Source organism: Galleria mellonella, unplaced genomic scaffold, assembly GCF_026898425.1.
Source record: "Galleria mellonella isolate WM207_F2 unplaced genomic scaffold, CSIRO_AGI_GalMel_v1 utg117, whole genome shotgun sequence".
In the NCBI taxonomy this organism is placed as follows: domain Eukaryota; kingdom Metazoa; phylum Arthropoda; class Insecta; order Lepidoptera; family Pyralidae; genus Galleria; species Galleria mellonella.
In genome coordinates this window covers 9,562,367-9,574,888 of record NW_026441980.1, presented here as the reverse complement: position 1 = coordinate 9,574,888, position 12,522 = coordinate 9,562,367, and the positions used below count along the sequence as shown (strand labels likewise).

At 29.7% G+C, this 12,522-nt stretch overlaps 1 protein-coding gene across 15 annotated transcripts in view; it reads right to left on the bottom strand.

The window, feature by feature from the left end:
* Window positions 1-12,522, bottom strand: part of LOC113511845 (protein still life, isoform SIF type 1) — a 132,715-nt gene that overhangs the window by 15,287 nt on the left and 104,906 nt on the right. For all 15 annotated transcript variants that reach the window (XR_004224173.2, XM_031913437.2, XM_031913438.2 and 12 more), the window contains 5 exons: window positions 10,339-10,563; window positions 7,637-7,823; window positions 6,488-6,602; window positions 4,096-4,250; window positions 286-404 (listed from right to left, as the gene is read on the bottom strand). Coding sequence is in view for 14 of the 15 variants with exons in the window: in XM_031913437.2 (XP_031769297.1) it covers window positions 286-404; window positions 4,096-4,250; window positions 6,488-6,602; window positions 7,637-7,823; window positions 10,339-10,563 (801 nt within the window). In the remaining variant the exon portion in view is untranslated. The remainder of the gene's footprint in view (window positions 1-285; window positions 405-4,095; window positions 4,251-6,487; window positions 6,603-7,636; window positions 7,824-10,338; window positions 10,564-12,522) is intronic.

Here is a 12,522-nt window from a genome sequence, read left to right as displayed (position 1 = left end):
AAAGTGTGGTTTACACAAAGGGTTTTGACAATCTCTCCTAACGGTACTTTCAAAGAACATTGGATACAATCTACAGGACAGATAGGTACATAATAAGAGGGTTTAAATTGTGTTCCATTTGATTCTCTAGAGACAGTTATTATTTTCGAGAGAGACATTACCATGCGGGTATCGTAACGAAATAAAATGGAAACGGTCCCAGGAAAATGGATAATTGAATCTGGAATTAAGTCACAGCTGTACAGATGAGGATTCTAATGTAATTTGTATACTCTTTTGAAATACCTTGAGTAGATTTTCAATCTCGAAGGAGTTGGTTCGAGAACTGACTTTTGGAGGGCCACTGGAGACTGCTTCACTGCTACCGCCGTGCGGATCTGCATCCGGACTATACAGTTCTTTACCTGAATAATAAATGCATTAATTGTAATTCATTTTATAAATTACATTTCCACTAATCCCTCTAATTCAACCATATGGAAGACCTGTTTCAATATTGTTTAGGATTGCCAATTGTAAAATCAATAAACCAAGACAAGCTTTACCCCGTTATATAGAACTTAAAATCAGGATATTTACGTGATGAATTGTTTTTATTTTAGCAGTATAAAAATTTATGAAATTTATTTCTCGACTGTTTTCAAGTCTTCAAATGTTGACAAATTTGATTTTGCTATTCTTGTATTACACAGATAACTCATTTTTTTTATTAATTGTTATACTAGTAATATTATTATTAAAATATTAGATAGACAAGTGATTAGAATAAAATGAGTCTTAATGCTGATATATTCCACTGAGTATTAATAGATTTATATTAATTATATCACAATACCTCACTGCACATTCATTTTGAATATTCCATCAGTTCTAAAGTGAAATAATTTTGGTTTTTAGATTTATCAAAATCTGTACGATATATTACGAATGGATATAAATTAACGGAATACGTTCTTTTAAAGCTACACAAAATTTCAATACGACTGCTATCAAAAGAAGCGTAGTTTTCAATATGATTCAAAGATTATAAAAACAGCAAAAAATTTATGTGAAAGCAGTTTTGTAACAAGAATTTCACAATGAGTTTTTGGTCGCAGTTAGTCAACACGGAGCACAAGCAAACAGCTCCGGGTTGGGTCACGGCCTTTATTTGAAGGACTTTTCTGTTCTGAAATTAGCACAACACTTTACCCAACTGTGGTTTTTTAATTCGACGTTTTGTTAAAATATCCAGCAAATTTGTTCTACAAATTTTTTAAACATAAAAGTTTATGAAGAAATGGTTAAATCTTTTAATGTTTAAAGATGTTCCGTTAAATTACAAAGGAAATTTGGTTCAAAAATAGTACATATCTGACAATGTCATAGAACACCTACTTTTATGTTAATTCATTTGAACAAATTATGGTTTACAATGAATTTAATGGAAATGAAAATTTAATAATGAGAAATATTAATGAAATAAATATGTTAGATTTAAAAATAAATTTTAATATCACTGTTTGTATCATAAATATACAATTATAGAACATATGCTAAATAGACGAATTTTTTATTTGCAAAAGCGTAGGATGAACAAAATGAGAGAAAAATTATTTATTTGCTAAAAATATTGAATACGCCTCATTAGAAGAATGAAATAACCGTCTCGTTGTATAAAAAAATGTCATAATAACGCGTTTGCGGGTGGGTGTGTGAAGGTAACCATTGTTCCGAGTGTCACCACACTTCCGTATTGCTATGAGCGCAGCGCACATAAAACCTCGCTACAATATTCTCGTCGACTCTTATAAAACAAATGACAATAACAGGGCGAATCGATACATCGAAGTAATTACTTTTTGTAGTACATACACTTTGTTACAGATATTTCGCAAATAATAAATTCATTCATATACGAGTACTAGAATTGAATCATCATAGACGTTAGAAGGTTTTAAATAATAAATGTCACAATAAAATTATCTCTATTAAAATGACATAAGGAAAGAGGAAAAAGCAGAGCAGTGAAAATAAATTTCTCAGAATTTTTATATTTCGCAAGGAATACTCACTTTGATTACTTTCTATTCATAATATTAGGTATCAATGAAATTTTAAGGTTATTTTGAAATTGTGTTAAATAACAGGTTAACTTTATTTTTAAATTTATTAAGAAACCAGAAGAAGAATTTGTAAAAAAAAATCTGCGTGTGTATTTGTCTGTTCTATTAGTCAAATGAGTTAGCAGGCAATATTCTATTGAAAATGTAAGAGGCTTCTTTTATCATTTAAATAGTAAAATTAATTGGTTGTGGATATCATTGTTCATAAACGTTCAGAAACATAAATGCAGTTTACTGAAACAACCTCATTTTCAAATACTTTACATCGTTAAATAAAATATCCAGCTGAATATTTAAAATATATAGAACAATAAGTTCATCATTTCACAGTATAACATTATTTATTTAGATATGGTATATCAGTCAATATAAATAAAAAGCAATTGCCAAAAGTATATAAGCATATTACTTCGGAACGATTGCACCTATATTGCTAATTCTTATATTGTAATTGCTAGAACAAGGTTCGAAAAAAATGTGTTTGAAAAATCCTATGGAAAATTGAAAAATTTGGATTGGGTCTCATTTTCCTCTTTAGTAGGTCCATGCTGTCCATAAGTATATAAATTATATTATTTAGAGCGTACAGATGTTATAATAATATTTATATTCAATGAATACAGCAAGATGTTTTTTCAAAATAATATTTAATAATGATATAACATTTGTACGAATTTACTAAAAGATTTTACATCGTTAAACAAGATATAGCGTTTTGTTTTTGTGCATAATTAGATATTATAATTTGAATATTTCATTGTAATACTATTAAGTAGATATTAAGTAGCGACATATAATCACTAGGAGTTGATGAAATAATATCAATACCAATGTATACTCATTTATAGAAAATAGGTTGAGATTTTGTGGTTGGTTGAAATCGAATCTAGTTAAACACGAGTACATGCGATATGGACGGTTGCCACGAATTGGTCCATAAAAGAAAATGACTCTGTATCAATCTATTGTTACGATCGCAATCTCTGACAAAGTTATAATACAAGTACTGAAATCCAAAAAAAATATGGTAGTGGTTCTTTTTATGATACTCAAAATAATTATTACAGATATGTCTATATTTATTGAATATATGCTGATCCTTTTATTTTTTTTAAGTACCAGTAATGTATTTTAGTCTGGAGGACAAGCTAGGTTATTGTTATGATATATAATATAATATATAATAATAATATTTAAGAAGCACCATCGTACATTTCCAGTATGTATAAACATGTCTATTCTACCTACCCTAATGGGAGACAGGCGAGACAGATATATATGTATGTGACGTTTATCGCTCGCCATGAGGTACGTTGGATGTATGTTTGTCATTTTCAGTCGTATAAAAAAACATATTCTGTAAATTATATTTCAACCGAAATCTTACTAATATAATAAAATTGTAACTAGACAATGCCTGTACGTAAGGATATATTAAAGATAAATTGATATGAGGGATCTTATAAGAGCAGCAGAAGCAAAAACTAAATTTTATAGAATTTTTATCTGTCTGTCTGTCTACATTTTTTGTGGGTCATGCAAAAACAACTACATATTATTTGATGCAGTTTTTATAGCTGTGCTCCTGAAGGTGTAACTTAAAATTAGAAGTTGTTACCTACTTTTAAAATTCATGCATATGATCTTGCAGGCAAAAGCTTGTATTTTAATAATATAATATTGTATTTTAATAATATAATAATATGATATTTAGATCTAAGATTTAAAATATTACCTATAGGGTAGTATTTTATAAGCTATAAAGGATATTGATGATGTTTAAAAAACCATTTGGAATAACAATACAGACCTAGATAAGCGGCAAACAAATCCATCGATAGATACGAGTATATTTAAGTTATAGCGCGCATTATAATGACTAAGACACTAAACATTACAGTCTTATTGTGTGTCTATGGATTAGTTTGCTACTTGTCTTGCGGGGTTGGTATTATTTAAATAAAGCTAAGAAATGAGACATTTTACTTACTCCATGCTGGAGCTGGCACAATGAGCCCGGATATCATGTCATCGGAAATGACGGGCGGCTCGCTGGGTGGCGGTGGGCACACCAATGAATCGATTATATCGTCAGTAGCTGCGCGCATCATACCCGACAGCTCCGGCGGCTCTGTTCGTGAAGACCTGTGCCCATAATATTTTAATCGCCTATGTTCAGTATTTCATCCTCTATAATTACTATCTACTTTGACTTGTAATTTATTATTCCGCTACCGTCATAGTCGATATTTTACCTCACAGCATACAGAAATTAAATATTTAGGGATGAAGAAATTTAATAACATTATAAGAAATAATTTTTATCAAAATTTATATCAAATTTTATTTTACAATTCATAGCTAGTTAATTTTAATTAATACAATATTGAAAATGAAAAATGTCTTCTATCTACGGGCCAGTAATTTTGCCAAAGTTGTAAATGTGTACGTTTAGATATATTTAGAACATCGGAGAAATTAAAATTTTCTTACATTATTTAATTAATTATAATAGAGAGAAAGATAAGAAATACAAATAATAAATTTTGTAGCAAGTAGTATTCAATAGCTTAACGTAGCAAGTAATAACAATATAGATAAGTGTTACAAAGAAAATATTATATTCAAATATACTATGCATGAATGCTGTTTAAAAGATTTATAACGAACAAAGTAACTATTTCAAAGTCACCCAAATGTCAGATATTATGAACAAAATTAGATGATGTTATCGTTTGTGTCCATAAAGTGGGGGAAACTCTCGAGATATTAGCCAAATAACACCTTAATTATTCCTGCAAACTCCGCCATGTTCAACAAGACAATAAAAGCAACCGTCTTACGACCGGAACAGCTTTATCATATGAACTGAGAGATGATATAACTCAGAACAATAATATTGAGTCGCGAGTACTTATTTCGAGATGACATTTGTAGAGGAACATTAATTCAGCGGCGCGGTGACGTCGAGAGGCTCAATTTCCAACGGTCACAATGGACTCGGCGCGGGGCACGGTGGCGTTGCCAACTCCTGACAAGCAAACTATGTCACCTGCCTACCGACTTTAACGATTATATTTTGAAGCCAGAATAATGACAAACCCGTGTTTCATTTTAATGTTTTCTAAAAGAAAGGGGAACTTGTGATATTACTTAATATTTATATTTCAAACTTTTGCAACACAAATGTTTTTTTATAAACTTAGCAAGTATAAGAAATTTTGAATTCGATTACTTACACGATTGAATTATATTTTATTTTTAGAAGCACATAAATAGTATTTTATGTATTTATTAAAGTAAATTTGCATTATTAAAACTTATGCTCATTTTTATATATACAAATATATTTTTCGATTCCATTAATTTTAATCATGGATTAAGTACACCTTTTCATTACTAATATTAGATAAAATATTAGAGAATAATTAAAAATAAATTAAATAATTATTATTTAATATGAAAATATTACATTAAAATGAGATCTGATTATAATAAAATACTAATTAGATGTGTTTTTATTATAATGTAGTTAAGGATTTCATCAGTTGCTGATTAACAACATTCCGGTAAGGTACCTACGCACGTTGGACGTGCATCGACTGCGCGGTGGGCGGTGGTGCCGTAATGAACGGTTGCAGGGCGAGAATGTATATAGGTCACAATGAGCGTTTCAGTAAACTTGTCGTGTCCGCGAAAGGTCAGGTATATGAGGGGGAGAAATGTCGATGAACAAGGTTTTCTACCCACCTGGCACTACCACGCAAAATTTAACTTCCGTTTTATTAAGTGCTAGGCGTACGGTTACCTGTTTCCTTTTTGATACTGTGAATGCTAAACTTTGTTTAAGACCGAAAGAGTTTTGCTCCATTTACCAAGATTTATTCTAATTCAATGGTAACGAATGCGCCCCGACGGATCGTTTGATTAATGAACAGCAGTTAACTCTGTTGACGATCAGCGAATTCTCATTAACATGGAAATAAAATAAACGGTATGCTAGTCGAATAAAATTACTCCCAGTCTTGACAAATTCTCGGGAAATGCCATTTCAATTTCCCCAAAATCATTATATTTTCTTAAATTTTCATTTGACAATGATTTATTCATTGTCTGTTTATTACACTAAATAGTTACTGGAAAATAATTTTATTGATATGAATAATGATATGAAATATGATAAAATAAAAATATTCGTGCATATTAACACTTTAAAGTTGTCGGGTGTATGAAGTACTCAATATTGAAAAAATTATTTGTTCCGTTTGTTTTCAATAATAATTAATCAATAAATTTATTAACTTTAGGGAAAATGTTTTTTAAAGATTATAATATTATGATGAAATATTTTTGTGAAAATAACATGCGAGTATTGTAAATACCTCATCATCATGACGAGGGAGAGCTCCTCTTGCAACACACTTTCCAAGTACATCATATCTAGGTCAGATACGATCGCTCCGTTGATCACCATTATCTCGTCGCCTTTGATTATGCCTGGTACAGGAAAAATCGTAACTACGATTAATATTTCTTATACCTTTTGTAGATTAATCAAAAAAAGTTGAACATAAACAGGTATTGTGGTTATTTAAAGACTGTAATCGCAACAAAAAACATTTTGATTAATTTCGTGAAACGCGAAAGATGCCTAAAATAAACAAAATGGTATTTCAAAAGTTTATAAGCAAAGGCTTGCTATATATATTTAAATTTACATACCTAATTTATAAATTAGGTATGTCAATTTAAAGTGTTTTGTATAAATTTCATGTGTAACTTAAACGCTTAGTAAAACAAGTGACGAACATTTTATTCTTGGGGAAAAAATACTTATTTTGTCATAAACTGATAATTGATAACTTTCAATTTTGTTCCATTCCACACAAATTATCTAATTTAAATAACAGAATTTAACTAGGCACCTGTTAGTAAATGGTAAAGTAGGAAATAGTTTAATTATTACCGCAGTTGGTCTAGACCAACGGCGAGTGCAGCGACGCGGTATAATGCTTCCATTCGTCAAAGTTAACCGAGTTGATCAGCCATTTGGAAATATGCTTCTCATGGCTCTCTAAATTATCCACTTACGGCTATTCAAACAAGAAGTTCAAAAACAAATCCCCGACAACAGAGACCAAATGTTTCTAATCAAGAAGATAAATTAAACCAGAAATTTTATTTATCCCTTTTTTATACTATCGTTATCTTGCGTTAACAAAAGGACAGTAAACGTATCATATCATAAACGACAGTATCATATCAAGCAGTGAATGATGATGAAGTTAAAAAAATTATAATATATAAATTAAGAACAAAACGTTTTTAAATGTTTTATCGCCACATTTTTACCGCATTGAGGTTTCGTAAATTTATTTTTTAGATCTTATGTTATATAAACATATACATTATAACACCTATTTATTTGTTTCTTATTTTTAAAATAAATAAAACTTAAAATTATGTTATTATTGCTGCTTGCAACTATTATTGCTAATAAATTTGCCACAAAAACATATTCATATTTTTACCATTTTGCATAGCGACGCTCTTGTCTTCGACTCTGCTAACGTAACAACAGAGTTCATCCTGCCTCTCTGAATTTTCTATAAGCTCGGCTTCCACGCTGAATCCCCACATCTGCTCGAGAGTTGTACGTTGCAGCTCCACTTGATATAAAATTTTGGCACACACTTCCACTACTTCATGTGTATGTAACTAAACAACAAAATAGAAACGTACATGTAAAGAGCAATATAAATCTAAAAGAAACTAATGATATAATATTTTTATTATAATGTGATAAATAACGATTTCTAAAGATGAAAAAAAAACAAGGAACCAAAAAGACCCATTGGGCTGTGATTTTTGAAAAATACGATCACTTATTTTATAACATAAATAAATGCTAAGTAGGTCAAATAAAGAAAAGATGTGAAAGCTGATGGTTAATGGGAGATAGAAAAATAATGTAACTAAGTAAAAATACTATAAATAATATAATAATCTACATTATGTATTTACATCAAAAAAATAATATTAAATCAACTCTTATTTTATGCATCAAACAGATACGTTGAATACAGCAATCAGGATAACGTTTGGTTATATCGTATAACGTAAACTGGATATATCGTCTTGCTTTCTTCACATATTCAATGTAAAGAATGCAAGAAAGTATGTCCAACTAATATTTAACTTAGCATCTTTTCAAAATTCGCATCAAGTTTAGTATTGGCTATGGGAGCTATCTCTAATCGGTACCTAGGGTACTAATTTAAAAGTAATTGGATAAGAATATTTATAAGTATAAAATAAATTGAAGTCGTATTATTTTGAATAAGGTTCTAAGTAACTTATGTCATATATTGTATATTTTGAAATTGAAAATAAGTTGATTGCCGTCGTTCATGCCTATCATGAACAAAATCATCCATAGAACAGAGTACTTTACACTGAGCATTGTCATTCTTGATAATTTTAGGTATTTGTACGTATATAAGTACTTTGTATTAAATCATTTTACTACCTTATCCTACTATATTTTTATTTGATCTTTGTTTTATCTTTATATTAGTGACAGTAATCATAATTCGAAAATTAAAATAGATAATTAGACTAGACCACTTGTCTTAAATAAACAAATTTAGTTAAATACAAAAGTATAATAAAGAAATGTAAAAAATGGAGAGTAGGTTTGTACCGTAAAGGACCTTTTGTTAGTTGACTTTTTTAGGATAATTTAGGAAGGATACGCTAAAAGGCGCCTAATCCACATTCTGTCAGACCTTAATCAAAGCAAACCCTAAGGGATAAAAAATAATTAGGAAAGAAAATTTAAAACAAAACAACAAATTATATTGATTTGTTTTTGAATTTGAATTGTTACTCGAAAAGAAAAGCTCATAGGAGAGATTACAAATTGTTTCGTTTCATTCAAAGTGAATTAGGCAGGTATTTTGTATTTATTACAGGTAGTTACTTTGTAACAATAGGCTTATGACTTTTTCTTAGAGGAAGGTATCTGTGCCCAGCAGTGGGACATGATTTGATTGTTAGGCAATGAACAATCAGGTAAATCACATGCTCGTCTTCCGCAATTTCATATAAAACAAGAACTTCCACATTGACATAGGACCGCTCACATTTTAATCGAAATCCTTTCTTTGGAAAATATATTATCAAAACCAGTTCACAATTGACGAAGATATTACGTAATATATACAGAGAAAAGCAGTAAATAATATTTTCAATTTAAGAACTTTTTGTTTTTGAAGTTTTTTGAAGATAATACTTAACCTTAATTAATCGGGATTGTAAATGTTTCTATTTTGTTAATCTCAATAGCAATAGATGCAATCTATGTAGTCTCTATGATAACATGCTGTATGCCGTATAGTATACGAGCGGTGACGTAATACAGGCATGCCCTGTCAGACCCTACTCACAAGAAATTCGGCAACAAAACATTTATATATTTTTATATTCACTTGCTTCCGCAGAGAAGCGCTAGGACGATTTAATTAAAAAATATGCCCACGTTTTGCCCTGTGTCATTCTGATATTTTAATTTTACACAAGGAATAGAATAACGTGACTCTCTGTCTCCAGGTTTCTCATGAAAATGTAAATTTTATGAGTTTTTTTTTAAATAAATCGCTCTCCTGGGGCTACGTCGTAGACGGCGTAGCGTAATTAACTTAATTATTCCCCTTGTTTTAGAGCAATGACAATACCGTAACGATCTCTTTACTCGATTTGTTCATTTACTTATTTTGTCTAAAACAAGAGAATTAATGTAATTTAACTAAATTGGTAGTTTGTCTATATAGTAGTAATCACTTCTTAAAAATTACCCTGATATGGTTTACATAGATAAACATAATAAAATAAATTTATAAACAATATTATAATTTTTTTTAAATGTATTATAAGTAATTTTCAGAGACAAACGTGGCATAGTGTTTTATTACTATGATTATTATGGTAAGCTCAATTTTCAATACATAAAAAGTAATTATTTAAATATCTAACATATTTGACGTCACCACATATAAAGATTATTTTTATTTCATGAAGGATTTATTTTTTTCTTTGAATTTTCTGTGGTAAATTTGTTACGTAAAATAAAGATACGTAGTCTAGTAGATCCAATATCACCTATATGCATAATATATTCTTTGTGTACGATTTAATATTAAAGTCATAATGTTTTTTAAACTGTGTTACTCACATAAGTTTCTATGAGGTCGCTGCGATGTGGCACGAAGTAATTGTGATCTTCCATATCCCGTCGTTTCTTTACGCGTACAAAATGTTCGAGCGCGTTAAGGGAACGGCGTGCGCAGGCTGCTGCTAGAAACTCTTCTACTGTCATGCCTTCACGAACGCCTACAGTAGCCGTTGTGCCTTCTGGCAGCGATACTCGAACTGCCGCTTCGCCGTCGTCACGTGACATCTACGTAAAAGTCACCAGCGTCATATTTTTGTATATCCGCAACCAAAATAGGTCGATTGACCTAACTCACAGCCAGAACATTAGCTGTCAGCTACCGATCTCTTGGAATTCAGAATTAGATTTGTTATGTTATCTATAATAACCAGTGAAAATATGAAAAACCCATTATAAGTTGGCTAATAAACTGAGATCAGGCTCTGGTTATGGAGTCATAACTAAAGGTATAATTACAAAAGTTTATTTTAAAATATATTTTTTATTTAAAATTTTAATATTTACTTTGTTTTTCTTAACCTCATGCTACACTCTAGAATATTCTGAAATGTTTTATTTATAACTTATTGTTCCTTTTATCAATAAAATTTGTGTTACTAATAAAAGAAAATTAGAGAATTACTAAAGTGGGTATTTTCATCCATCATATTTGAACCAGTTCTCTTGACAGCTACACTGTATATACGAAAGCTTTGTTTCAATGCATAATTTATAATAATCGTATTGTATTTCATACTTTCTCTGTTTTCATCAACTCAGTATGTAGGTACTGATACAATTCATTCAAATCCATTGCTACAAATAAAATTATTCAAAGAAACAAACTTTTATACGGATATTGTTGTGTGAATACAACAACGATGTAAAAAAGTTTATTCCTTTATCCTAGACTATTTACTAACATACTTGAGTAATAATAAGGTACTGTAAAATAATAATATTTTACAGTACTTACATCATATATTATTTAGCTTAGAAGAATTATCCAAAAGCATATTATTATCGAGAAGATTATAATATCCATTTTTATTATGAGACTTACTAATATATGTGCTATGCTGATATATTGGAGATTACTCTAAAAAACAAATACTTAGTTTTTATTTTACATCAAATATATTTTTTACATAACAGTATCAGCTAAAGTATGTCAGTTATAAGTAGATCTTATGACCTTCAGGCTTTATGATCCTATCTGACTCGACCCCGATCAACATCTGTCAGCCAACAACTCATCGAGATAAATCATAGAGTTCCAATTCGAAGGGCCTATATTGTTATAATAAAAGTTCCTATCATCACCTTTTAACTCTCTCATCAAACCAATCACATAATATCACAGTAATTGAATATCATTCGACTTATATTCTATGTTAAACTTCACCTTAATTGAACAAAAAAAAGTAAGACAAATTAATTTATAAATTTTGATTATGCTACTGGGACCAGAGAAAGAAACTCATAAAAGCTTATTAAAGTTGTAATTGACTCCAGTTTTTGTCAAATATGACATTATTAAAGTTATAATTTATTAAAGTCATATTTGGCAAATGCCTATTAGAATGTAACAAAGAATCCATAAATTTGAGTCCTTTATATGAAAAATAGTACGAACACTTGAAATTTTTAAAATAAGAAAATACTATTTTTTAATTCAGTCTTCTAAACGCCGAAGTAATTTGTAAGTAGCGCTCGTAAGGATATTAAATTTCGTATCAGTTTACAAATTGGAGAGTCATTTTATAATTTGTCTTTTTTCTTCGTCCTCTCACTTTCGACCTTTATTTATTGTTATATTGATTTTTTTCAAAGAGAACGAAATTGATGTTTCAATTCTAAACATTCTCGAGGAGTGTTAGACCGTTTTTAGACTACTGTATCGAAATGAAAAAAATGTTTTATATGGTTGTCTTTTATATATGTACATTATATACCACAATGTGGTTGTTGTCATCATACAAAAAATATATAAGTACTAGTATTAATAGGTAATGGTAAAAAAGTAAGGTTATCCTTTGGAGAAATTTCTTCAAGTCAATCAACATGTATTTAAGATTTGATTTGATGATTACATTACATAGACGTAACTAAATAACTTCTACCAACTTTTTGAGAAAGGGGCGAAGACCAATTTTAATATAATCAATTAAGTGATCGAGTTATGTTTGAAAGCCAACATCAATT